The following is a 26,586-nucleotide window of genomic DNA, read 5'->3' on the forward strand; positions in this document are numbered from 1 at the left end:
GATAGAGGAGCGATCTATTTTTTTTTAACCATTTCTTTATTGGTTTTCCTATAAACATTACTAAAAAATAATTACACTTTGTCATACACCTCATTCCACAAGCTTAGCTAGAATTGTTTCTTATGAAGAAGCCACCTATTCTACTTATTACCTTTGTATTGGAGTACAAACTTGTATTTCTAATCATGGCTGTAAGATACCAGCCTGCTCTGTCTAAGATTCTGTTTAGGATTTGTTCTAGTATTTTCAGTAGCAGTTTTACCAAAGGTCCAGGATTTACTGAAAATGTATTAACTTGTATTTTTTATTTAGGTTACTTACAACAAGAAAACCTCACTTCTACCTGCCAGACTTTTATTTTGGAAAGTTCAAATTTAAAAGAGTATGCAGAACATTGTACTGATGAAAGTTTCATTCCAGCCTGCTTACTGGTAAGTTATTTCTTCCTTAAAGGAAATACTTCATCATGACCAACACAGAGAGTAAATTAATTATTAAAAACTCAGCTAGATGAATAAAATAATGGCATTCATAGGGAAATGGATGGAACTAGAACAAATCATGTTGAGCAAGGTAAGCCAAGATCAGAGGGACAAACAGCACATGTTCTCTCTGATATGCAGGTGTTAAAATACAATGAGATATGACAAAACAGGACTCAAGTTACCTATATACAGTGACCAAAAGAGGATTTCTCAGGAGAAAAGCACCAAATCGCAATGCCCAAGCACCTCTTCATTTGAACATAAAATAATAGGCATACTGAAAACAACTCCAAAGATAAGGAGACAAAGGACCTCTTCTTAATTTGTCCTATCATTTTTAAGATGACTCCATTCTTTACCTCATATATGGTGTATACATGTGCACGTCTGAGGAAAGTGGGGAGCAGAGCATAGAATCAATGGAAAGTGGGTGAAAAAATACAGCGGAGAGGCCCATCAACTGCACTGGACATTGATGAAAGTGAACAAAGCAACTCAAGGGCAGTGATGGGGGGAGGAAATGAGACAGAAGGAAGGAACACCTGATACTAAGCAAAAGGAAAGAAATACACATTTCACTTGACTTGTAAAAAAAATTGCTTAATTGTTAAGGGTCATAGAGTTCATAAGCAATGTAAATTAAGATAATTATGACTCATTGTGAAGATTAAAAGGTGTTTGTGACTTAAAAAAAAAAACACAAAAACTCAGCTAGGCACCAGTGGCTTATACTTGTAATCCTAGCTACTCAAGAAGCTGAGATCTGAGGATTGAGGTTTGAAGCCAGCTGGGCAGGAAAATCCATAATACTCCTTTATCTCCAGTTAATGACCAAAAAGCCAAAAGTGGAGCTGTGACTTAAATGGGAGAGCACTAGCCTTGAGTGAAAAAGTAACAGGTTAGCATCCAGACATTGGTTTCAAGCTCAGTATCAGTAACTACACACACAGAGTCTCTTTCCTGCCCTCCTTCTTTCCCTTTCTCCTTCTCTCCCTCTCTTCCTTCCTCTCTTCCTTTCCTCCTCTCCTTTACTCCCCCCCCCCTCCCCTTAGTCCTAACTACTTAATCCTGACTATTCAAGAGGCTGAACTCTGAGGATTGAGGTGTTCAAAGCCAGCCCACCCACCTATGAAAAGTAAGCTGAGCAGGTACAAGGCTCTGATGAATTCAAACCTGATTACTAGCAAAACAAAAATCATTAAAGCCAGTTGCATAGTGGTACAGACCTGTAGTTCCAACTACTTGAGAGGCTAAGATAGCAAGTTCTTTTGACAAGGTGTGATGGAGAAGCCTGGGCAAAATAGCAAGACCCTTGTCTCAATTCAGTACAGTCAGCTTACCAGCCAAGTCACAACAAAACAATCGTACATGAATTCATCCAGACTAATAAGACTCATAAAAAGGCCAGTTCATTTTTGCCAAGCCTATTAAGTGATTTTAACTTGCCTCTGAAAATTAGGCAAAGTAACTCACATATCTAACTAGTTTTACTGTTGATTATCTCAGAATTTTTTTTTCCTTAAGCTGACTTAATTCAGTATCTCTCTATTTCAAACACAACTAAAACATAAATATTTTGGTATCTCATTGTTTGTTCTTTTGTAAATATTACAAGACTAACATAGAAACATTTGGCACATAATAGATATAGTATATGTTATTTCAGTGTGTGTGTGTTTTAGTGATACTGGAATTCGAACTCAGTTTCAAGCTTTCCAGGCAGGTACCCTTACCTCTTGGGCCACACCCTTAGCCCTTTTTGTTTTAGTTATTTTTCAAATAGGCACTATTTTCTTTTTTGGTGACCTGCTTGTTTCCTTATTAACCCTTTTGTAGTCTAGATCTTTTGCTGATTTTTGGATGACGGGATGTTGTGATGTTGGGGGCTGGGAAGGTGGCTCAGTGGTAGAGTGCTTGCCTTGCTTGCATGAGGCCCTGGGTTCAATTTCTCAGCACCACATAAGCACAAAAAGTCGGAGTGGCACTGTGGCTCAAGTGGTAATATGCTAGCCTTGAGCTGAAGAGCTGAGGGACAGCACCCAGGCCCAGAGTCCAGGCCCCATCACTGACCAAAAAAAAAAAAAAAGTAATTGGCATTTTGAGATTTGGGTAATGCTTGATCTTTTTCTTTTCAGTCCTTATTTGGAAAAAACTTGACCACAATTTTGAACGAATATGTAGCTATGAAAGCAAAAGGTAAGGAGAATTCAGGTTCAAGAATTTGTTTGTTTTATATAGCATTTACTTGTTATTAGAGATAATTTTTGAAAGGCTTAGTGTCATAAAGCCCTGAGAAATTGTCTCAGCTACCTAGACATAAATGTTACTTGAAAGAATTCATTTGTGTTTGTATTTAGTAATACAAAAATTCTAAAACTCTGAAAAAATTAACCAAAATCCTTTAAAAAAGAGAGAGAATTATTAACTCAGTCTTTGCTGTGTATTACAGTTTCAGACAGTTTTAATTTAGTGGGGATATTGTTACTGCTTGTTCTCTACTGTAGATTGTTTCTATAGTTTACGGCTTATAATACAAGCAGAGTAATTATCATTAAAAAGTGACTAGCAGCAGGGCACCGGTGGCTCACACCTATAATCCTAGCTACTCGGGAGGCTGAGATCTGAGCACCAGGTTCAAAAAGCCAACCTGGGCAGGAAAAGTTCGTGAGACTCTTGTCTCCAGTTAACCACCAGAAAACTGGAAGTGGCACTGTGGCTCAAGGGGTAGAGCGCTGGCCTTTTGCTGAAGAGCTCAGGGACAGCGCCCAGGCTCAGAGTTTAAGTCCCACAACCGACAGAAAAAAAAAAAAAAAGTGACTAGCATAAATATTTGTTGTAACCCAAGTTGTTTTAGTTCACTTTCTCAATGATACCAGATAGAAGAAAGATTTAAAAAAAAAAAAAAGAAGATACAAAGTAATTGACCTACAAAACCTACAGGTTTTTTATACAGGTCCATTTCTGTTCATCATGTCAACATCTGTGTTGCTTATGCAGACAGCACACTTGTTACTTTGTAGCCCATTAGCAAGCATAACATAACAACAGTTGTTTTCTGTGATTTGCTGTGTGTTTCTTCAAATTGAGTTTTCTCCAACTGGATATATTTTCTCTTTTGCTTTAGAAACATCAAATGACGTCCCAACAATAATGTCATCACTGTGGAAGAAGTTAGACCACACACTTTCTCAAATCAGGTACTAAGCTTATTAAAATGTATATAATGCCTTTAGACTATAAAACACGTTTAAATCTTAAGATCTACACGGTAGCTTATTCATAAGACCTCTAATTTTAATATTGTTTAAGAGGCTAATGTTTCTTTGTCTTTTGTTTGGAGAATTTGAAACAAATTGTATACTTCTAGTAAAATGTTTTGCAAATGAGAAAATTAAGATATTGTTTAGCAACTTAGAGGCAATTTGGGCTATAAATTTTGTTTTGTTTTTTGTTTGTTTTGTTTTTTTGTCAGTCATGGGGCTTGAACTCTGGGCTTGGGCACTGTCCCTGCAGTCTTCAGCTCAAGGCAAGCGCTCTACTGCTTGAGCCACAGTGTCACCTTTTTTTTTTTGGTCAGTCATGGGGCTTAAACTCTGGGCCTGGGGGGCACTGTCCTTAGCTCTTCAGCTCAAGGCAAGCACTCTACCACTTGAGCCATAGCGCCACTTCCGGTTTTCTGGTGGTTTGTTAGAGATAGGAGTCTCACGGTTTCCTGCCTGGACTGGCTTTGAACCAAGATCCTCAGATCTCAGCCTCCTGAGTAGCTAGGTGTGAGCCATTAGCACCCAGCTGGGCTGTAAATTTCTTAATCCAACCTACTGTCCATTCCCTTTTGTGTTCAGAGAATACATTGTGTATTAAGAGAAATAATGTGTTGAGTCCATGCTTTCTTTGTAAAGAAAACAGGCTTGAAGGCTAAGGCTACTCTAGACTTACCCACCTATAGTACCAAGTTGATCATGGTATTAATGTTCTATCTTTCCTGGTTCCTAATCTTAGAATGTCAGTGTCAGTCACTCTTGGAAGGATGCCAGCTCTACCACTGCCAATTTTTATAACAACTCTTATTTGTTAAGCATTATCTCTTTAGCATCCTTACTCTATAGCTACCAGTGACTATCCCATCTAACTTCTGTATTACATCTTAATGGATGATCTATCTAAATTACTTAAATTATCATCTCTGACTTCTCTTTCTGTCCTTGCAAATAATCAAAGTGTTCACAGTTTTGCACCTATAAACACAGTATATGTTATTGGGATATTTATTGACAAGCTATAACTTTTTTTAAAGAATTTTTTGTTTTGTATTGTTTTATGCCAGCACTATGGCTTGAACACAGGGTCTGGGCACCCTCCCTTAGTTTTTGTGCTCAAGGCCAGTGCTCTACCATTTGAGCTACATCTTCACATCTAGTTTTTTGGAGACTTATCTCCAAATAACCAGACTTCCTTCCTGGGCCTGCTTCAAACCACAATCCTAGATCTCAGCCTCCTTAGTAGCTAAGATTACAGGCCCAAGTCACAAACACCTAGTGAAAAATTAAATATTCTTATCCAAGTTTTCTCTGGATAAAGTATTGTGTGCTTCATTCATTTCAGTAAGTTGGTGGCTCTTGTTGATGAGACTTATTTGATACATTTTCTAGGAAAAAGTATCTTACCGCTTACCAAATGCAGTGGTGGATAACTTAGTAGAAAAAAAAACACTTGTACTCTTTGCTTTTTTTCCTTTTCAAAGGTTAGGTAAAGTAATTTCATAGCCATAAATTTGGTCAAAGTACAATGTTGTTTGTCATGAACTTTGGGATTCTGAAGTATTGATGCAAATGAAATCAAGATTTTTTTTGGGGGGGGGAAGCATCTCTATAATTATACAGTTGAAAATGTTATCCTTTATTCATAGCTTACTTAAGTACATAAAGTTCCTAAAATCAAGTTACACTATTAAAATTACATTGTATGAGTGTTTGTAATGTTACTTTTTCTGAACGAATCTGAGTTTTCCCAGAAAAATGTATCTTAAGACAGCTCTGTTACCTTTTATTCATCATATAGATCAGGTCTGACTGAACAAACCAGAACATTATCTCATCCACAAAAGATTTTAATGAGTATTTCCTTTGTTTTACTTATTAGGAGCATGCAAAGTTCCCCAGGATTTGCTGCTCATCAGAGAGGTAGGTATTCAACTTTAAATAATGTTCAGAATTCCTTCCAATTCAAACTAACTGTCTAATCAGTATTCTACTTAATACTTACGCTAGATATATATTTTACTGAAGTTACATTTGATAATTACTGAGTTACACATTCTGATTTTTATATAATTATGTATAGAAATCATATATATATATTAACTAGCGTTTTCTCATTAGCTATCATCTAAAAACATCTTATTCTATAGTCTTGAGTTTAATTTGTGGGGTTTTTAACAGTATGAATTGTAAGAAACAGATGTACTGCTGGATTTTGAATTTAAATGAATTTTAGGTCTTTGTGAAACTAAATTCAGTTGATTTATTTATTTATTTATTTATTTATTTTGGTCTAGTCGTGGGGCCTTAACTCTGGGCCTGGGCATTGTCCCTCAGCTCTTCAGCTCCAGGCTAGCGCTCTACCACTGAGCCACCTTCCCAGCCCCATCAGTTGATTTTTTTTTAAGGGTGTCTTTTAGTCTATAAATATACTAATTGTGTTATATATTGTTTGGTAATACATTGTATTGATTTATTAAAATCCCAAACTATAGCCGGGCACTAATGGCTTATACCTATAAACCTAGCTACTCTAGAGGCTGAGATCATGGTTTGAAGCCAGCCGGAGCAGAAAGGTTCATGGGACTCTTTATCTCCCATAAACTATGCAGAAAAAGCCAGAAGTGTTGTGCTCAAGTGGTAGAGGATTAGCCTTGAGCAAAAGAAATTCAGAGATAGTACTCAAGCCTTGTGTTCAGTGCCATGACTAGCACCAAAAAAATAAAATAAAATAAAAATACCCCCAACAACTAGGCCCTTTAGAGTTAATTTTGTAATAATGTTGATGTGTTTCAGCTCGAACTAGAAATGGAATTGCAGAAATCAAACGACAGAGAAGGCTTGCATCTCAAGCAGCTCCTGCCACTTCAGAAGTACTGATTTTGCCTTACGTTTCAGGACAGTTTACCACTGCTCCTTTGATAGCTACACAAGATGGTAAATCTGCTGGCCAAATTACAGCTCCATTAAAGTCAAATTTTGTAGTAGTCAACAATTCACAATCACAAGATATTGCAACTAGTAAGTTTACATTTTGTTCTCTTCAATGTTGTTAATCAAATTACACAAATGAGTTGATCTGGTTTTTTTATACTCTTCGTAAAGAATTATGGGGAAAAATTAGAAGTGGAAACTTACTTTAGTTAGCTTTGTCGCACAATAAACATAAATAAAATCCAGAAGTCTTTTAATCTATAGCTTTTCCTGTTTATAATATTGAAGTCCAGCCTTGAATTCTGTTCTAATTCTCTATTATATGGCATTTTTAGAGAATATCCTGCTATGTTTGGTTTTAAACAGAATATACTTGATAAATTTCACTCCTTCCTTACCTTCCTTAATGCCGGTCTGTACCAGATTAAGGAATATTCTTCCAGTTCATTTCATCTCTATGTGTTGAAAAATTTTTTTTTTATTCCTAGCTCAGTTATAGAGCTAAAAATGACCTTAGAGATCATGTAGTATATCTTGCTTCTTGTATAGTAAAAACATGGTCATTGAAGCAAGAAACTAGATCTTAGTTGCATTAGGATTCAAATTCAGGAGTCCGCTCTCATTTCCCAGTCTTCTATGTTGTTCACGAACATCTCCCTCATTTCCATCTTTAATTCAAATCATTTTCTATACTCAGAGTTTAGTTTATACTTCTTCCACTGCCACTTCTTTTTAAAGTGAGAAAGCCACACTATATTACAAGCCATTAAGGGATTGTGACTATAATTCATTAATCTTAATGTAATGTCTTTTATAATGCTACGCACACGGTAAACAATCAAATGTTACTGAATTTAACACAAAATAATAATCAGTATTTAATGCTTTTTATCTCATTGGAAGTTTTGTAAACTGTTTAGCTTCTTTGGCTTACTATTTTGTTTTCTTTTAGATACAGCTGGAGAAGCACTAAATACCGTTCCTGGTCCTCAGGAAAGGAAAACTCATACCAGTTTAATGTCTCCTGGTAGAAGAAAAAGGTAAATGCTTTTTGATAGAGGACATATTGTTAGTTACCAATTAAAACAAAAGAATTGCATCAAATTTACATTGTGAATCAGGTGCAGGATCTGATTAAATTCTTGGGGTAATCTATTACATGGAATGTGTATAATGACAAAACACATATCTGTACACTTTTTTTTTTTTTTTGCCAGTCATGGGGCCTGAACTCTGGGTCTGGGCGCTGTCCCTCAGCTCTTCAGCTCAAGGCTAGTGCTCTACCACTAGAGCCACAGCGCCACTTCCGGCTTTTTCTGTTTATGTGGTGCTGAGGAATCGAACCCAGGGCCTCATGCTTGCAAGGCGTGCGCTCTACCGCTGAGCTACCTTCCCAGCCCATCTGTACACATTTTAACGTCCCTAAAGCTGGATTTCATCCTTTAATCAGTGGTATATCAAAGTTTCATTGGGAATTTTTTTTTCCCCTCTAATGCATACACAATAATGGTATATCTTAAAACTGATAGTATTTCAGACTTTTGAGGTAAGCATTGTTTTAAATAAATAGGTGATACCATTACATTTCATGATATGTAAACACACTGAAGTTTTAATTAGCTGATAGAATTGTTTCAGGTACAGTTTTCAAGGTAAGCCCTTTCTTTTATCTCTGAAGACCTTCAAGAAAGATAAAAGTTTTAAAAAAATTTTCCTCATTTCTCATCTGCTAACCCATATAATTTTTGTTGTTTTTTGTTTTTACTGAGTTATCTCCAACTCAAGGCTTACAATTTCAATGGTCCTTTCTCCCCCCACCTTTCAGGACTCCTTTTTTGCAAATATTGTCAATTAACCACATAACATAGTAAAATAGCATTATTATACATCTAGTATTTATAGAAAACTTGGCTTTTCTTCTTTTGACTTGAACAAAAAGAACATCTTTGTATGTGCTTTGTATATGCTTTATTTCTCCACATTTTATTTCGTTAAGCTTAATAACGCAATTGATCTTACACCATCATAAAGTGGGTGTAAGGATCAGAGCTTCATACTAAGACTCCATAGCCAGCAAATGTAAAGCTAGACCTCACATTGATTTCTTCCAAGTCAGTAATGGATTTTCTACTCTTCTGTGTAACAGTAAATATCTGTTCTGCATGATCTTAAATTTTAGTTGTTTGTGTTTATCACTGGACCTGTTAAACATAGTATTTTAAAATGTGTTTCAGTGACTCACAAAAGAAAAGTTTCACTTTGTCTGGGCCTCATTCAACCATACGGAATTTCCAGGATCCAAATGCCTTTGCAGTAGAAAAAGTAAGTGGCCATTCCAAACCTTGCAACTTGAAATGATTCCTGAATTTAAAGCCACTAATACCTGTACAAGTGGGTGTGTGTAGAAAAATACAGTTTTTCGTAAGACTGCAGAAGAACTGCCTTGGGATAGAGTATCAGAGATACGGACTGTGAGTTAGTATGTGAAGAGAGGATACTTGGGCAGTTTACCAAATAAGAAACATTGACACATTTAGAAAACTAAGTTTTCGGTTGGTAATACAATATAATAGGACATTCACTGAGACCAGATTATTAAAGACTTTGGCAGTGAGCTCAAGAGCATAGACCTATATTCTTTAAGCAATTAAGAAAGAGTTGGTGAATGATGTAGAAATAGTCCTAAATTGTAAAATGTTGTATTCATGTTTTAATATGGAGGAGACACCAAAACATGAGTTTTTGCTGGCTCAAGGGAATTTTTTTTCAGACAATAGAATATTCTTTCCTAGCCTTCTATTAATATCAGCTTTGTTTTCCAGCAAATGGTTATTGAAAATGCACGAGAAAAAATATTAAGCAACAAATCACTTCAAGAAAAACTAGCAGAAAACATTAATAAATTTTTGATTAGGTAAGGTAATCTATGCTTAAAGTCCCTAGTTCATACTCCTAATTGCATAACTATGCTAAAGTTTTCTTTCCTATCTTACAGTGATAACAATATTGCTCAAGTGCCTAAGCAAACTGACAGCAACCCAACTGAGCCAGAAACTTCAATTGATGAACTCCTGGGACTTCCGGTATCTCTCTCTCTCTCTCTCTCTCTCTCTCTCTCTCTCTCTCTCTCTCTGTGTGTGTGTGTGTGTGTGTGTGTGTGTGTGTGTTGCAGTTAAAACTGATACTGTTTCTGATTTTAAATTATTTTCTGTGATTTAATGCTCAGAAATATACATAGGTTTTAAAAATCACCAAAGTAATTTAAGTGTAGGAACTGGAATGAATTAACAGTTACATTCTGTTTCCTAGTCTTGCTGTTTTCTTTTTTGTTGTTGGTCATGGGTCTTGAACTCAGGGCCTGAGTCCTGTCCCTGAGCTACTATACTCAGGCCTAGCGCTCTACCACTATGAGCCACAGCACTACTTTCTGGTTTCTGGTAGTTAATTGCAGATAAAGAATCTCACAGACTTTCCTGCTTGGGCTGGCTTTGAACTGTGATCCTCAGATCTCAACCTCTCAGGTAGCTAGGGTTCCAGGGATGAGCATCCACTGGTACCTGGCCATATTTTCTCTTAAATGAGCATAGTGTAATTGGGAAATTTTCTTGAAGGAAATGCTCTACATAGAAAGTAAAAACTGCCAAATGCCTGCTGATTAGTTTTTCTGCTATTAAGCCATGTTAGTTCAATTAAGATAGTGCCTTCATTTTTCTTCAGAGTGAGATCCACATGTCTGAAGAAGTTATACAGGATATATTGGAACAGACAGAATCAGACCCAGCATTTCAAGCACTCTTTGATCTCTTTGACTATGGTAAGTAGACCAGTTTTTTTTTTTTAAGTCAGAAGCAAAAAGGTTCCAGTTTCTTTGCTAACTTAAGCAGAGTAAAACAACATTTCCCAGAATATCAGAAAAAAAATGTCCCATTTTGTTAGAGCAACACTATGGATACAGAGGGGACTTTTGTCAGCTTTGTTTTGTTGTAAGGAAAGTTATGAAAATGGAGAACAATGTTTATTTTTTTCTTGGCATTTGACAAGTCAGCAGAGACTGTTGAGGTCTTCTACAGCAGTACCAGCTCCATTTGAATGATGGAGAGGTATACAAACTGCTTTCTAAGGATCTAAGCCAACAGTTCTCAAAGGATAGTTCTCCACACCAACAGTATCAACATTTATATGAAAAACTGTTAGATATGCAAATTGATGGGTCTTCCAAAAGATCTTAATATAGGGGATTAAGTTTAATAACCACCAGTTCTAGCAGATATAGTGGCAAATACCTGTAATCTTGTCACTCCAGTAAGCTGACAGAGTAAAGTTGTATTGAACCCCACACTTACAGACAAGCTTTGTGTAGGCCACAACATAGTAAGACCTGTTTAAAAGATAAAATAAAACACAAACACAACACAACAGTCTGGTGGAGAAGTCTTTGTATATATACTTACCAATGATGCACAAAGCAGATTTTAATACCACAACTAAAATCAAACTTTAAAATTTGTTTGGCCACTGCCAAGCAATACTACCTCATGTTTATTTTTAATTTGGTCATTTAATTATTTCCTGTTCCTTAACAGGTAAAACAAAGAATAACAAAAATTTATCACAAAGCATTTCCAGCCAGCATATGGAAGTCAGTACTAATATTGTCCTGGCAGAAGAAACAAATCCAGCTATTAAAAGCTCCTTTGAAACAGAAGAATCTGGTAAGTATGTGATTTTGTTAATATTTTCGATCGAAACAGAGAATTTCAAAACTCAAAACATTCTTTAAATTGGAAGTAGTTCATATTACTAGTAGGTTATTTTTTACATTTCTAATTATCTCTCCATTAATAAAAATGACTCCTAGGTTTTTAGTACTTTAATAGGTAATTTTTAGTATCTATTCCTTAAATGCAGTAGATTTATGGTATGCATGGTTTAATAGTAACAGTGTTGACAAGGTAGACAAAAATCTGTAACAATAATTTTAGTGAGGCCCATTCTAACCCCTAATCTGCAAAGGTCACATGAGAGAAGTCATTGAGCCAAGTAAGGGGGCCCAAGTGAGAGTACTCAGCGTCTGTATCTGTCATGTAGGAGTTGGGGAGGGGATTGTATAATATAGTGATAGTCTTGAATTTTAGAATATCTTATTGTACAGTATAACAGATAATACAGAAGTACATAATAAAATTGTATGTGTCCCATTGAATATCTGATCTAATCAGCCAAATCAAGGAAATACATATACAATCCTCTCCTGAGTTAAAAAAGGAAAAATGGAATATTGCCAGTGCCATAAAATCCTGATTCATAACTGTTCCCTGTGTGCTTCTGCATCCCTGTTCCCCAGGGAGGACTATCATCCTGCCTTGCTGTACTTTTTGCTTCAGTACCACCTCTGCTCCTTGTCTGAGTTTTGCCATCTTTTCTGTTCACCTGTTTTTAGAAGTCATCACCTCCCACCCTGTATAAAAATATTTTTTAAAAATACCAATTTTCCACACCTTATCTTCAAAAACTAGTTTTGGAACATCTTTTTTTCAATCATCTGCCAGCAACCAAGTTCAGTCCTCCATTTCCTCTTAATCTGAACTAGAATGTAGTGTATGCTTCTATTATATGTAGAAGTTGAGCTTCATTTAGCTTCACTTTGGACAAAACCAAACTTGAAATCTTGTTTTCTTAGTGAATGAGTATTAAATAATTTATATTCCATAAAAAAGACCCTCATTTGCATCCCTAACACTTAGAAATAAGAAAGAAATTACCTACACTGAATTTATGTGACCTAAACATAGTTTCCCTTATTCTCCCATGTAATAAGGATTTGAATGGATTCTACCTAGTATTTTCTCAGTGTCGCCACTTTGATAGAAGTCTGATTTGTCTGGGTCTTCCCTGTATTTTATCATATTTGTTCAAGTTAACATTTTCTATCCTGAATAGTGACTGCTATAAGATTCTGTTTTAAGTGCTATGTTGATTTCCAAAACACTTTTAACTCTTACTTTGTCTGTCATACTTCCTTTGTTTCTCAAGATCATCTGACACAGCACCTCCTTTACAACATTTTATTTCTTGTCCCATAGGCAAAAAGAAGTGCCTTTTGTTCCTGTGCTATTACAGTTTTTACCATGCTTTATTATAACTTTCTGTTCTATATCTGCTTCCCTACTAGACTAATCTCTCCAAGATCAGAGACTGGATCATTCATCTTTGTATTCCAGAACCATGCATATGGTTGGTCTTCAGTAAATATGTGTTGAATGTTAAACAGTACACACAGATCATATATTGATAATGCAAAATGTTCCCCCTTCATTCAACTTCTAAGAAAAAAGATCAATAGAAACAGTGGAACACTGTTGAAAAGTCAATGTATTGAAACAACATCACCACCAGTACTACCACTGTATTTCTAATAATGTGTGGAGCCAATTGTTTTTATTTTCTTCATTTTTTTGTGGGTTTTTCTTTTGTTTGATTTTTTTTTAACCATACTAGTAAATATTCGATATTTTTAAACTTCAATTTTTCATTCATGGTGTCATCTGTTTTCGAAGAGTCTTAGAAAAAGATTGACACTTGGTTAAAAAGGCATCAGTAAGAATAAAGATTAGTACTTCCTTAGCAAAATAGGTTGTACGGTAAAGATGAGTGCTTTGGAAATAAACATATTCACCATGTCTTTCCATCATACTGGTATTTTGCAGATGGTCAACCTAGTCAGCCCCCATTTTGTACATCTTATCAGAATGAAGATGTGTTAAGTGCTTTGAAGAATGACAACGACCATGATGTGTTAGGACAGAAAACACAGGAAACTTTTTCCCAAATAGGCTCTAGCATCCAGAAAAAGACTTCTAAAACATCTGTACCTACTGAACAGAAGTGTAATCTTGACATTACCTTTGAGTCAGTGGCAGCTCTCAGTGACTTCAGCCAAAGAGGAAGTCCTGATGCTGCATGTAATCAGCATTGTACTGAATTGTACACCAGTCAGATGCCCACTGGAACTGAAATGGTTATGGAGGTTGAGAAGACCTGTTTGTCCCCAAATATACCGAATGAATGTCAAGTACAGCCTGATCAGCCTGATATACCAATTACTTCGTTTGTTTCACTAGGTGGTGAAACCAACAATGAAAACTTAATTCTCTCGGGGAAAAGTTCTCAACTTTTATCCCCAAATACTCCAGTAACTGGAAAGCCATCTAAAAAAAGTCAGCTTTGTGAAAATTCTAATAATACAGCAAGACTTAAGACAAATTTCCATAGTGCTAAGTCACCAGATTGTAGTGAGACTCACAAGAATAAAGTTGAAAGTAATAGTATACCACCAGTTGCAACAAAACAACTACCAAATTGCCAAGATAGTTCTTCACTTGAAAGTAAAATGTTACCTATAACTGTTGAAAGCCCAGGCTTAGATATATCTGAGCAAGTAGAAATTTGCCTGGAAGATCCAGTTTCTCCAGTGAAACAAGCACCAAATGATCCAGCATCAATTGAGTTAAATCCTATGGAAAATGAAACTGAGCCACACAAAGCGGAGAAAGTTATTTTGTATTCACAAGAGCCTTCATCTTCCATGAAAGAAGATGGAGATTCTCTTTTTCTCTCTCTGGCTGGAAATGAAAACTGTGGCGACATAGCACTGATGCCTCCAGAAAGCGATCCTATAAAAACTAGTCACTCTCCTTCAGAAGCCGGCATTTCCTCCATGGGGAATTCTCACCCAGAGTCCCAAGGTACTGATGATAAACCTTCCAGTGACAACTCAGCAGAGTTGGATGCATCAAATATTGTTTCTCTTAAAATTATAATTAGTGATGATCCATTTGTTTCCTCAGATACTGAACTTAACAACGCCGTGTCTAGTATCAGTGGAGAAAACTTACCAACTATAATTTTGTCTTCTCCTAAGTCACCTGCCAAAAGTGCAGAATTTGTTAAAAGCTTATCTTCAGAAGAACCGGCAGGTGCCATTGTTTCTGTTGAAGTTGGAGATTCATCCTCAGCAGAGCAGAGCCTCTTAGTACTCAAACCTGAGGACTCAACAATAAGCAGTGCTCAGAATGAAGACAGCATTGCTTTCTCCACCAGCGTTACCCCGTGCGTTTCCAAGGATGGAGGATACATACAGTTGATACCTACCACAAGCACAACTTTTGGCAATTCAAATAACATTCTGATAGCTACTTGTGTGACTGACCCAACAGCCTTGGGAACAACTGTCAGTCAGTCAAATGTTGTGGTATTACCTGGGAATTCTGCCCCTATCACGACACCTCTTCCTCCACCTCAGTTACAGACCCCACCAAGGTCAAACAGTGTGTTCGCTCTCAACCAAGCCGTGTCACCAAACTTTTCACAAGGTAACTTTAAGAGCATAACTGGAAATGAAAAAAGCTCATCACGTAGTACCTGTTGAAACCCAGTGACAAAGGAGTTGTTTTTAGTTGTTTCAGTCCTAGTTTTCCAGGCATTTGTCTTATATTTGGAGAGACTTTGAAAGGCAACTTGAAATTTCTCTTCCATAAAACTCTCCTAGCCAGGCATGGAGGGAGGATTATGATTCGAGTCCAGCCCAGGCAAAAAGTTACAGAACCTCTTATCTGCAAAACAAGCTAGGCATGGTGTGACATGCTTGGAATCCCAGCTACTTGGGAGGCAAAAGTGGAAAGGACCTTGGATTGAGGGAAGTTCAGGCAAAGTTAATATGAGATCCTATTTGAAAACAAAAAACCAAAAAATATAACTAGGGCATGGCTCAAATGGAAAAGACTGCCTAGAAATAGTTTCCAGTAATTTCTCTTCTACCTTGCAAAATCGAGAGTCCTGTCTTAAGAACTGAATTGTTCAGAGGAGGCTTTGTGTTCATCACAGGCTGTTTTATATGTAGGCAGTGCCGGCATGTTCACCCTTGATTGTGAACTCCTCAGAAGTCGAGCTTGTGCACAGCCATCCCCATTTCCATATGTAAGAGTTCTCAAGTTCCTCATACCCCTTTATTTTTGTTTTTTAAACTTAGGCACACAGATTTGGTTAAATTTAAACATTATCTCCTTCAGTTCTGTCTTACAAAGAGAAGCTAGAATTGGTAGCAAGTGTGGGGATTGAGCCAAAGCTTAGAGAAATTTAGAGCTGATAGAAAGGAAGGGCAGCAGCATATACATGCACAAGGCACTTGAGCGGCTGGAAGCTGTGACTGAAAGTGAGGAAATGCATCTGACTGTAGTAGTAAGTGTTAGGAAAAAGCCAATTTATAGGGCACGGCTAAATTGCTATAATCACAGTGTGATTGGCTAATAAAAACTATGTAGTCGGGCTGGGAAGGTGGCTCAGTGGTATAGTGCTTGGCTTGCATGCATGAGGCCCTGGGTTCGATTCCTCAGCACCACATAAGCAGAAAAGGCCAGAAGTGGTGCTATGGCTCAAGTGGTAGAGCACTAGCTTTGAGCTGAAGAACTGAGGGTCAACACCCAGACCCAGAGTTTAGGCCCCATGACCGGCAAAAAAAAACAAAACATGTAATCACAATTCTGACCCAGTGGTTCTTTGTGGTTAGCAAATACCTATGCCCTTTTTGACCAATATTGTTAAGACAACCTGTTGCAGTTATAAGCCTAGACTTAGGTCATAAACATTCAGTTGACTCTATTTCTGGCATAAGATTAATACTCGAAACATGTAACTGTTGAGTTTCACTGTTCTTTTGAGGAGTCAAGATGTAATACATTCCAGCTGTATCCTATACTTGCTTATGCTAGTGTCCCATGCCTAAGTTCAGTAACACCTTAATTTTCGGATTGTCCTTTCCTTCTTGCTGTTCTTAAATGAGTTTTTTAGGGGAGAAAGAAGGAAGGAGTGATATGGACCAAGAAGTATTGTACTCATAGCCTGACTTATGCAATGTAACCCCTTTGTCCAACTACTAAATACTAACAATAAATATAATGCACAAAAAGTTTGTGTTAGATTGTCAAGGTGGGATGTTCATGACATTTATTTGAAAACATGAATTACTTTGATACCTTATGCCAGAAGATGAGAGGAAATCTTCTAATATGAGTTTTCTTTTATGATTTAGGCTCTGCTATCATAATTGCTTCTCCAGTGCAGCCCGTACTCCAGGGAATGGTGGGGATGATTCCTGTGTCTGTAGTTGGTCAGAATGGAAATACCTTTTCTGCCCCTCCTCAGCAGGTAAGATTTGTGAGTTAGAAATGGTGCAGTGGAGCTTCACAGACACAGCATAATCGATGGCTTCTTCTCTCTAGGTCCTTCATATGCCTTTAGCAGCACCTGTGTGCAGTACAAGTATCCCTCAATTCCCTGTTCCTCCAAAATCTCAGAAGACTCAAGGACTAAGAGCAAAGCCTTGTACAGGTATCTCATTTTTTTGAGGGTGATTTTTTTTTAAGCTACTTATATCAGCTTTATACCCTCATACTCATTTGTTTGCAGCAGCTGTTTTGATTTGGAATACTTGGTGGTGGTGAGACTATCATAACTTAAAGCTTTGTATTCTCTGTTGTTGCAACTGTAATTGAACAACTTTAGTTCTGATAAAGTTCTTCCTTTGTTAAATCTTTAACTTTTGTCCACGCCCTTAGATTGTTCTTAATTTCTGTTTCTCCTGATAGCTTTGAAGTGTTTAGTAAATTCCTTGTATACTTACATGGAACTTGAGAGCAGTACTTTCCATTTCTTAATTTATATGTGAACTACCTGGGATCTTGTGAAATGCAGGACTGATTCAGAGTCGGGAGTCCTTCAACAAGCTTTGAGCAGCCAGTGCTGCTGATACTGATAAAAACTGGATAGCAAGGCTGTAGAGTTTGTAAATCATTTTCCTTTATCCCTTATATTAGCTATGGCCCAATCATTTATTTACCCATATCAAAAAACCAAGAGTAGCTGGGCGCTGGTGGCTCATGTTTGTAATCCTAGCTACTCAGGAGGCTGTTCAAAGTCAACCTGAGCAGAATAGTTGGTAAAAGTTTGTCTCCAAAATAACTAACAAAAAGCCAGGCTGAAGGCATAGCTCAAGTGGTAGAGTGCTGATTTCAAACCCCAGTACCAGGGCTGGGAAGGTGGCTCCAATGGTAGAGTACTTGCCTTGCATGCGTGAGGCCCTGAGTTCGATTCAGCATCACATAAGCAGAAAAAGCCGGAAGTGGCGCTGTGGCTCAAAGTGGTAGAGCACTAGCCTTGATCTGAAGAGCTGAGGGACAGTGCCCAGGCCTAGAGTTCAAGGCCCACAACCGACAAAAAAAAAAAAAAACAGTACCAGCAAACAAAAACCCTGATGAATATTTGAATTAGGAGAAATGTGATAGTACCTAATACATTCAAATATTCATCATTTTTCATGTAAGTTATAGCCATAATAACTTACCCTGGCCTCCCTTATTTTCTGTTTTCTGTTTTTGTTGCTGTTGTTTTTTGGTCAGCCATGGGGCTTGAACTCAGGGCCTGGGTACTGTCTCTGATCTCTTTCACTCAAGGTTATTGCTCTACCACTTCTTTTTTTGGGGGGGGGAGGGGGGTCTGGTCATGGGGCCTGAACTCTGGGCCTGGGCGATGTCCCTCAACTCTTCAGCTCAAGGCTAGCGCTCTACCACTTGAGCCACAGCACCACTTCCAGCTTTTTTTTTTTCTGCTTACGTGGTGCTCAGGAATTGAACCCAGGGCCTCAAGCATGCAAGGCAAGCACTCTACCACTGAGCCACCTTCCCAGCCCTCACTCTACCACTTTGGGCCACTGTGCCACTTCCATTTTTCTGGTGTTTAATAGAAGTTACGAGTCTCACAGACTTTTCCTGCTTTGGCTGCTTTGAACTGTGATCCTCAGATCTCAGCCTGCTGGGTATCTTGAATTTAGGCATAAACCACCAGCACCCAGCTTCTTCTTTGTTTTCTAATTAACACCTGAGTCTGTGGGTTCGGTATTTACAGATTCAACCAACCACAAGTAGAAAATTTTCAAGGCGGGGGGAATTATCTCCATGTTAAAAACATGTACAGAACAACTATTACATGGTATTTGCCTTGTATTGGGTATTGTAAGTAATTTAGAGAAGATTTAAAGGATGGGCAAGTGCAACACCATTTTTTCATAAGGAACCTGAGCATCTGTGGATAGGGTCATTAGAACCATTCCCCTGATGACAGCAGTGCTTTGGGTGCTGAATGGAACATTGTAATTCTTAGATTTACTAAGACTGCGTTCATAATACGTGCCTGAAGTTGAAGCAGGTCCTTAGATTTATATGGCGATTTCCTCTGTAAAGTAGCTGCGTGGCCATTTTATAGATACTTTAACAAAGCTACTTGAAAAAGCCAGTATGTGAGAGTGTTTTGCTTACACATAACTGTCCTTTAGATGGTCTTATACAGTGTATAATAATGTCATTGGTTTCCTCTTCTTTCAGAGGATGTTCCTGTTTTTTTTTCAAGAATGTTTGTTTTCTAATGAATTTGTTCTGTACTTCCAGGAAAACAGGTAAATAATTTGGCAGATTCGTCAAGTTACTCAGTTGGATCTCAAGTACAAAGGTGAGCATAAGATAGCTCTAGCATAGGTTACTGAATGCTCAGATTAAAAGCAAAAGGTTCCTTTATGTTACTGGAAACATTGTGGGGTTTTGTTTTTTGTTTTCGTAGAACTGAACTTTCTGACAAGAATATGGCCACAGAACTGGGGAAAAAATTGGAAGAAAACACACTTGTGCCCTCTGCAGAGAATTCAGTCCCCGCTGGCAAGCCAGTGGAGCGCCACAGGCGTGTGCTCTGTTTTGATAGTGCTGCTACTTCTGTGACAAACCAAAAGGTGGTCTCCCAAAATAAAGACAGGAGTGAGATTCTCTTTCCTCACCTTGACTCACCCATTGTGTCCTCCACCTTAAAATCCCCCTCTAATAATGGTTTCAAAAGAGAGAGAGAGAAAACCCCTCTGCCCAAGATTCTATCTAAATCAGAAACTTCCATTGGCCGGCATAACACCGTAAGAGAAACTCAACCTGAAAAAAAAGTTTCACCAACAGAAATGGTGCTTGAATCTTTCCATAAAGCAACAGCTAACAAGGAAAATGAATTATGTAGGGATGTAGAAAGGCAGAAAAATCCAGACACTTCAAAACTGCCTATTGGGCAACAAAATGGGAGTTTACGAAGTGAGAAAACTATATCTTCACTGCAAGAATTGACCAAAAAACAAGCCACATCCTCGAACAGTAAACATGTTTCAGTAGGCACAGCTGTGAAGGATCTGAAACAAGAACAAACGAAATCTTGCAATTCTTTGATTACCACAGAAATACTACAGGACGTTCAGTTGCATAGCCCAGTAAACAGACTCACCGATAGTGATTTGCCCATACCCCGGACTCCTGGCGCAGGAGCAGGGGAAAAGCATAAAGAAGAACCTACAGATGGCATCAAAGTGCCCTCTAGTCGGCGTTTTGGTGAGGACAGTGGTGCTCCCAAAGTCATGATTCCTCCTGCTGCCTCGGACTTGCCTGCCTGCAGCCCTGCCAGCGAGACGGGCAGTGAGAACAGCGTCAACATGGCCGCCCACACCCTGATGATTCTCTCCAGAGCGGCCATCTCCAGGACTTCCACAACCCCCCTGAAAGACAACACGCAGCAGTTTCGAACATCATCCAGGAGCACCACAAAAAAGCGGAAAATTGAGGAGTTAGATGAACGGGAGCGCAACTCCCGTCCGTCTACTAAAAATCTCACAAACTCCTCAGTGCCGATGAAAAAGAAGAAAATCAAGGCAAGTAAAGTTCTAATCTCAAACCACACCTTTCCCTTCCCCCCTTCTCATATTCAAGAAGTCAACTTTTTTTTTTCTTTGCTAATACTACCTGATCAACTCTTAATCAAGACAGTGTGTCCTGATTGACAGAGAGATTGTACCATTGTACTCACAAGTTGTCCAGGTGAAACAAGATTGTTTTGAAACAATGGCTAAGGCATTTATAAACATCTCCCTGGGGAAGTAAGAGTTTGTCATTAAAAATGCAAGTTTTTTTGTTGTAGTTTTTGTTTTTCCTGAGAATGATTGAGGTATGGAAGATTGGGAAAATGCTGCTAATATCTAATTACTGAGTGAAATTCTACTGTGCTCCTTTCATACCTAGAGGTTTTCTTCATGTCTCTTCTACCATCCTCATTGATGTGAATGTGGAACATTAGAAAAACTCAATTTTTCTGTGAGGATCTGTAGAAAGCAGTGTAGTCTATAGCATTGATGAACCAAACCAGAATCACTGGAGAGAGAGAGAGAGAGAGTGTGTGTGTGTGTGTGTGTGTTTTAGCTTTTTAACAAAATATTGAAGATACTTGGGATGTCATAGAGGAAGCATAGTGTAGAGGGGGAACAAATCTTAGTTTGGTGCTCGGCAAGCCTGGCTTTGATGCAGTGTCTGCTCTGGTGCCTGTGTGACAAACTGGTTTTGTCTAGCTTCTCTGATTCTCAGCCTCATCGTTGAGCATTAAATGTACCATTGTTCCTAGCCTGTAGTTGTAAGAATAACTAGGGTGAATATAAACTAGCTGGTGCATAGTCAATGTTTGGAATTTGATACATGCCTGAAACTTTTTAATATCTGTTCAGCTTTTTAAGGTATATAGTTTGACAGTAATGGCCACTTTACAGAAAGCATGTTGTTTTGTCTCATATCTGTCGGGGCTGGGAAGGTGGTGCTTGCCTTGCATGCATGAGGCCCTGGGTTTGATTGCTCAGCACTAAGTAAACAGAAAAGGCCGGAAGTGGTGCTGTGATTAAATGGTAGAGCGCTAGCCTTGAGGTGAAGAGCTGAGGGACAGCGTCTAGGCCCAGAGTTCAGACCCCACGACCAACCAGAAAAACTATCTGTAGGATTAAAATTCTAATCTACTTAATCTATCTTAATAGGACCCAGTAAAAAGAATTAAAGAACCCAGTGTACGGTTTTAGGTGATTTATAAAGAAAACCATCTGATCTTGAGTTAATTATTTTCCTTTTTTTTTTGTTTTGACAGAAAAAGAAGCTACCTAGTTCATTTCCAGCTGGAATGGATGTGGACAAATTTTTGTTATCATTGCATTATGATGAGTAAAGCACTCTGACTATATAAGAACAGTATAGCATTTAGAACTCTAATATAATCCCTTTAACATGAGTGTAGGAAATGGGATGCTGACGGAATCTGAAAAGGTGACCTGCACTTTCATTGTACTGAAATTTCACTTTAAATCATGCTGTTTCTGAAGCAGCTACCTAGTTTGTAAATAGACTTCCTTGAAATAATTTTATTTTGGCAAAAACGTTTGCAGAAATGTAAGTAAAGCCAGTCTGCAAAATTGTATAGCTTTTGACCAGTGCATATTGTAAATATTGTACATATCTTGTTGAAATAGAGGTTAAATTAGCCTAATGTTCTTACACTGTTTTGTTTTGTTTTGGTTTTTACTTGTCATGATCCCTTTCTGAGGTTTATTCACAAAAGTTTCTTACTCCTTTTGGAGGAAAATGATGTTTGTCTTTAGAAATTACTTTCAGTGGTTGTTTAGTAAGATATTTGAATACATAGCCACTAAGTAAAAACAAATGGGTCACCATCTTGACTGGTAGTAAAGTATTTAATCAGAAAGCAATAGTTTGGTGGACTGTTTTTCTAGAGTCAATACTTTATAACCCCTTTATCACCTCATAATTGTAGTTTTAAAAAACTATATTCCTGAAATTTTACACTTTATTCTTTCTGGTCATTCTGTTCTCTTTGTTTTAAAGAGAGAATTTTTGTAAACCATTTGAGTGTTCTGACCTTTTCATTTATATCTTTTAAGATCTTTTACAGAACATTAAGTGGTTAAGACTATTGAGCCATAAAAAGTTGAGTTATGTAATAGTTGAGATTTATTGGTATATATAAAATTTCCCCTAAGCATCGGGGATATAAAGAATTGCACTAATTCATAGAATTCTTCACATAGTAGTGACCAATGCATATTTAATTTAAATCTTGTGTTCTATGTTAAAACTTGGCTTGGAGGATTACCTTCTGGTGTCCTTTTAGGAAGTCACACCCATCATAAGATGTAAAAAGACAAATCCTAGCTATATTTTAATCTTAAGTTTCTCATAAAATGGATAGGGTGTGTTAAACAACTATATCTATACTTACATCTAGCGCATTGTTTGTTTCCCTTAAAGTGTTACAGTTACTCTCAAAAGATTCTTGTGAGGGGAGTAAGAGAGGTGCCTTCTCTATTGGACTCATACAACAGACAAGTTGACCTGGTTGAAACTTTTAAATAATAGAAATAATTAATACCTGACCAATTGTGCCTAGATATTAAAGTATGTTCTCAAGTGCTTTCTGTTTAATTAAATGTCAGTATATTAGGATTTTTTTCTACGGGTGTATATTTTGTTAAAATGTCATTTTCCTCAACCATTTTTTGTACTGGGCCTTTAAAAAAATAAATACATCATACTCTTAATGCAACAGTTTTCAAAGTAAAAACGATGTCTTCTTAATTGTTGGACTTTACTACAGAAATTCTGTTGTAAGAAATTTTTGATGTGACAGTGGGCCATTCCTAAAAACACTAGCTATCATGCAGTTAATATTTCTATATATAACTCAGCTTGGTATTATATGACAGGTTTGAAATAAATATTTTCATTACCTTCACAAGTTTGAATCTATATTGGCAAGCTTATCCAGAAACGTTGTTTAAATTCCCTTTGCAAGTCTTTTTTAGGCATTCACAAAATACTGAAAATTAGAGATTTTCTTATTAAATTATATGTGCTAAGTACTGAGAATTTATATACAAGTAAACCAAGTTAATTTTCTTCAGGATTCTTTGTGAACTAGGCAGGAGCCTTTAGGTGGAGTCCAAAGATAAGTTGTACCAGAATATAAACAGTAACCCTCATTCCTTATTTATGATTTGTGTTGGTCCTGAGGCTTGAATGTGGGCCTGGGTGCTGTCCCTGAACTTTTTTGCTCAAGGTTGGCACTCTTCCATCTGAGCCACAGCTCCACTTTTTGGTGGTTACTTGGAACACAAGTCTCAAACATTTTTTTTGCCTGTGCTGGCTTCAAACCACAATCCTTAGATTTCAGTCTCCTGAATAGGTAGGATTACAGGCATGAGCTACTGGCGCCTGGCCAGTAATCCTCTTTTAGCTTATAAAATGTAATGTTCTGAGCTTTGGTTGGATTCTGGTACCTGGTAGCCCATTTAACAGTCAGATGGTCCAGTGGCTGCATTTCAGAGTGAAAGTGTACCACCAAAGACATCATCACCACCTATGACAACCCAACTCAAAACTATCAATAAGTCAGGCATCATCATGTAGTGAATGGTTAATGTAGTCCAGGCATGCCAAATCTGAGAAGTAATGTAGTTAAAACATTTTGTTATTTTAGCCCTAGATATTGTTGAGAGTCCTGTAGTATTTTTAAATTCCAAATGAGAAAAGCACTCATCAACTTTCAGGCCAAAGATGGCATGACTAGGAAGGAACTGAAGGTTGATTTTTTTGATAAGGTAACTGCAAAACAAACTGCTATGTTGTGCATTCCATGCTGATCAAACCGCTGTCTTCAGGCCCATGCCTAGCTCCTCAAAATTATATGTCAAGATTTACTTTACTATTTTCTTTTGCTTTCTCAAAAAATTCACCATTATGACTCTTGTCTTAAATTTTTTCTTCGTTGGATTTATACTGTAAACATAAACTTCTGAATTTGTTTTTCACTTCATATAACATTCAGCACTTTCCAGTCTTGAGCTACAATAAACTAAAATAGTGACAAGCCATTTTGTAAGTGAACGTTTATATATCCCACTAGGTACTTAGGAGACAGACACTTTAGAGAGTAGAATTACCAGATGAAGAAGTGTACAGTTTTGCTAAATTCTGCCAAAAAGTTTTCATCAGTTTACAGCAAAATGCCATTTCCTTTGTAAAATATGCTTTTTCCTTGACACAGGAAATTGATTCAAATACATGGCTTCTTTCTAAGCTTTTACTATGGTTGTTAAAACTAGAAGTGCTCATAATCCATGTATAATTTTTTTGCTACCTCATGTGAAGAAATGATTAAATTATACTTTTTTCCTAACTAACCATATGGCACAATTTGTTAATTAATAAGTCTTCCTTTCTCTCACTCATGCTTCGATGATTTATAATCTTCCTCATGATTCTAAAATTCAAAAGGTTTTTTCCTGGGCTGGGAAGGTGACTCAGTGGTAGAGTGCATGCCTTGCATGCCAGAGGCCCTGGGTTCGATTCCTCAGCACCACATAAGCAAAAAGAAAAAAAAGCCGGAAATGGTGCTATGGCTCAAGTGGTAGAGCGCTAGCCTTGAGCTGAAGAGTTGAGGGACAGTGCCCAGGCCCAGAGTTCAGGCCCCATAACCGGACCCAAAAAAAAAAAAAAAAAAAAAGTTTTTTCCTTTAAATTTAACATAAAATTCACTCTATAGTAACCTGACTTGAAATGACATGTTAAAGCCTTTTCCATATTCATATTTTGTTGTATAAGTAGCAAGGGTTTGATTAGTGTGCTATTCTGAGGTATATGGTACATTGTATGACTTTTTAGAAACTCAGAATGTTCTGAATTATGAAAGCCAGCCAAGTTTACATACTTAAGATATTTTGGCACATAAAGTATTCTGGGTCATTTGTTAAATCGTCACAGTTTGATACCCATTATTATTATTACTGTTAATATTTTTTCAAATACTCACATCTTCTATAACTGATTAGCTGTAGAGTTAAACAAATTTTTATAATTAAGTTTTTAGAATTAAATGTTCATATTTCAAATTCAAATTCTGTTGAAGTAAGGATTTTAGAAGTACCTGCATGTAAGTTCTCTGATACTACAAGAAGCAATCATAAGGTCATGTAGTAGCAAAAGTTAGGTAGTTCTTCCATCCTCATAAGACTCTTGCTAAACTGGCTGGATATTTTACATTTGCCATTTTTATTTTTGCAGTTAGGTGAGAATATTATTCCCATAATACAGATTTTTTTTTAACAGAGGTATAGTATATAATACACCTGCCCAAACTGTTACACTCATACTCTTCAATGAATTTTTTTCATAAATAAACATTACATATAATCACCTAGGTCAAGACTGGAGTATTGTCAGCACCATAAAAATTCCTCACACTTCCTAATAACGACCAGCCCGAAAGGTGATCCTCCTGACTTACCACAATATAGACTAATTTAAGAATTCTTTTTCTTCGCTGTAATATATTCATGTGTGCATGTGTGTGAACTAGGTTGGACTCAGTCTGGGAATTCCCTGGCCCTTTTTGCTTAAATCTAGCACTCTACCACTTGAACCACAGCTCCACTTCTGGGTTTTAGTGGTTTATTGGAGAACAGTCTCAGACTTTTCTGGCTGGGCTGACTTTGAACTGTGGTTTTCAGATCTCAGCCTCCTGAGGTAATACATTCTTTGTAAGAGTTACTTAAGTGTAATGTTGACTTTAGTTTATAATGTGTGTGTTGTGTAATTATGAGATTTGAATTCAGGGGCTTGTACCTGCTAGGCATTATTCATGGTGCTTTAAGAATTTACAGCAAAAATAGTTATACCTAGGACTGGAGGTGTGGCTCAAGTAGTGAAGTGCCTGACTAACAAACAAGAGTCCCAGAGTTTAGTGCCCAGCACAAAACAACAACAAAAAAAACTGTCTGTCCAATTTAATTAGGTGCTGTTCTAGCACTAAAGTATTTGAATTAGCTGTGCACCTGGTGGCTCACACCTGTAATCTAGCTACTCAGGAGGCTGATATCTGAGGATTGTGGTTCAGTGCCAGTCTGGGCAGGAAAGTCCGTGAGACTCATCTCCAATTAACCACAAGAAAACCAG

General features: G+C 37.3%; 1 protein-coding gene across 3 annotated transcripts in view; it reads left to right on the top strand.

The window, feature by feature from the left end:
* The window catches only part of LOC138838811 (protein NPAT-like), a 29,492-nt gene extending 7,012 nt beyond the window's left edge, over positions 1–22,480 (top strand). Inside the window, exons 1-18 of one of the 3 annotated variants that reach the window (XM_070038164.1) lie at positions 182–431; positions 2,621–2,681; positions 3,610–3,682; positions 5,625–5,665; positions 6,539–6,763; positions 7,629–7,716; positions 8,911–8,998; positions 9,499–9,590; positions 9,672–9,759; positions 10,394–10,490; positions 11,260–11,388; positions 13,384–14,421; positions 14,524–15,048; positions 16,764–16,879; positions 16,954–17,062; positions 19,174–19,234; positions 19,343–20,459; positions 21,710–22,480. In XM_070038164.1, the coding sequence (XP_069894265.1) occupies positions 186–431; positions 2,621–2,681; positions 3,610–3,682; positions 5,625–5,665; positions 6,539–6,763; positions 7,629–7,716; positions 8,911–8,998; positions 9,499–9,590; positions 9,672–9,759; positions 10,394–10,490; positions 11,260–11,388; positions 13,384–14,421; positions 14,524–15,048; positions 16,764–16,879; positions 16,954–17,062; positions 19,174–19,234; positions 19,343–20,459; positions 21,710–21,787 (4,272 nt within the window). In that variant the 5' untranslated portion in view covers positions 182–185 and the 3' untranslated portion in view covers positions 21,788–22,480. Of the gene's footprint in view, positions 1–181; positions 432–2,620; positions 2,682–3,609; positions 3,683–5,624; positions 5,666–6,538; positions 6,764–7,628; positions 7,717–8,910; positions 8,999–9,498; positions 9,591–9,671; positions 9,760–10,393; positions 10,491–11,259; positions 11,389–13,383; positions 15,049–16,763; positions 16,880–16,953; positions 17,063–19,173; positions 19,235–19,342; positions 20,460–21,709 lie in introns of those variants that run through there. The other 2 variants (XM_070038162.1, XM_070038161.1) reach the window with 2 other exon arrangements.
* Positions 22,481–26,586: the final 4,106 nt, after the last annotated feature.

Source organism: Dipodomys merriami, unplaced genomic scaffold (assembly GCF_024711535.1).
Source record: "Dipodomys merriami isolate MVZ:Mamm:240054 unplaced genomic scaffold, mDipMer1.0.p SCAF_29, whole genome shotgun sequence".
Lineage (NCBI taxonomy): Eukaryota > Metazoa > Chordata > Mammalia > Rodentia > Heteromyidae > Dipodomys > Dipodomys merriami.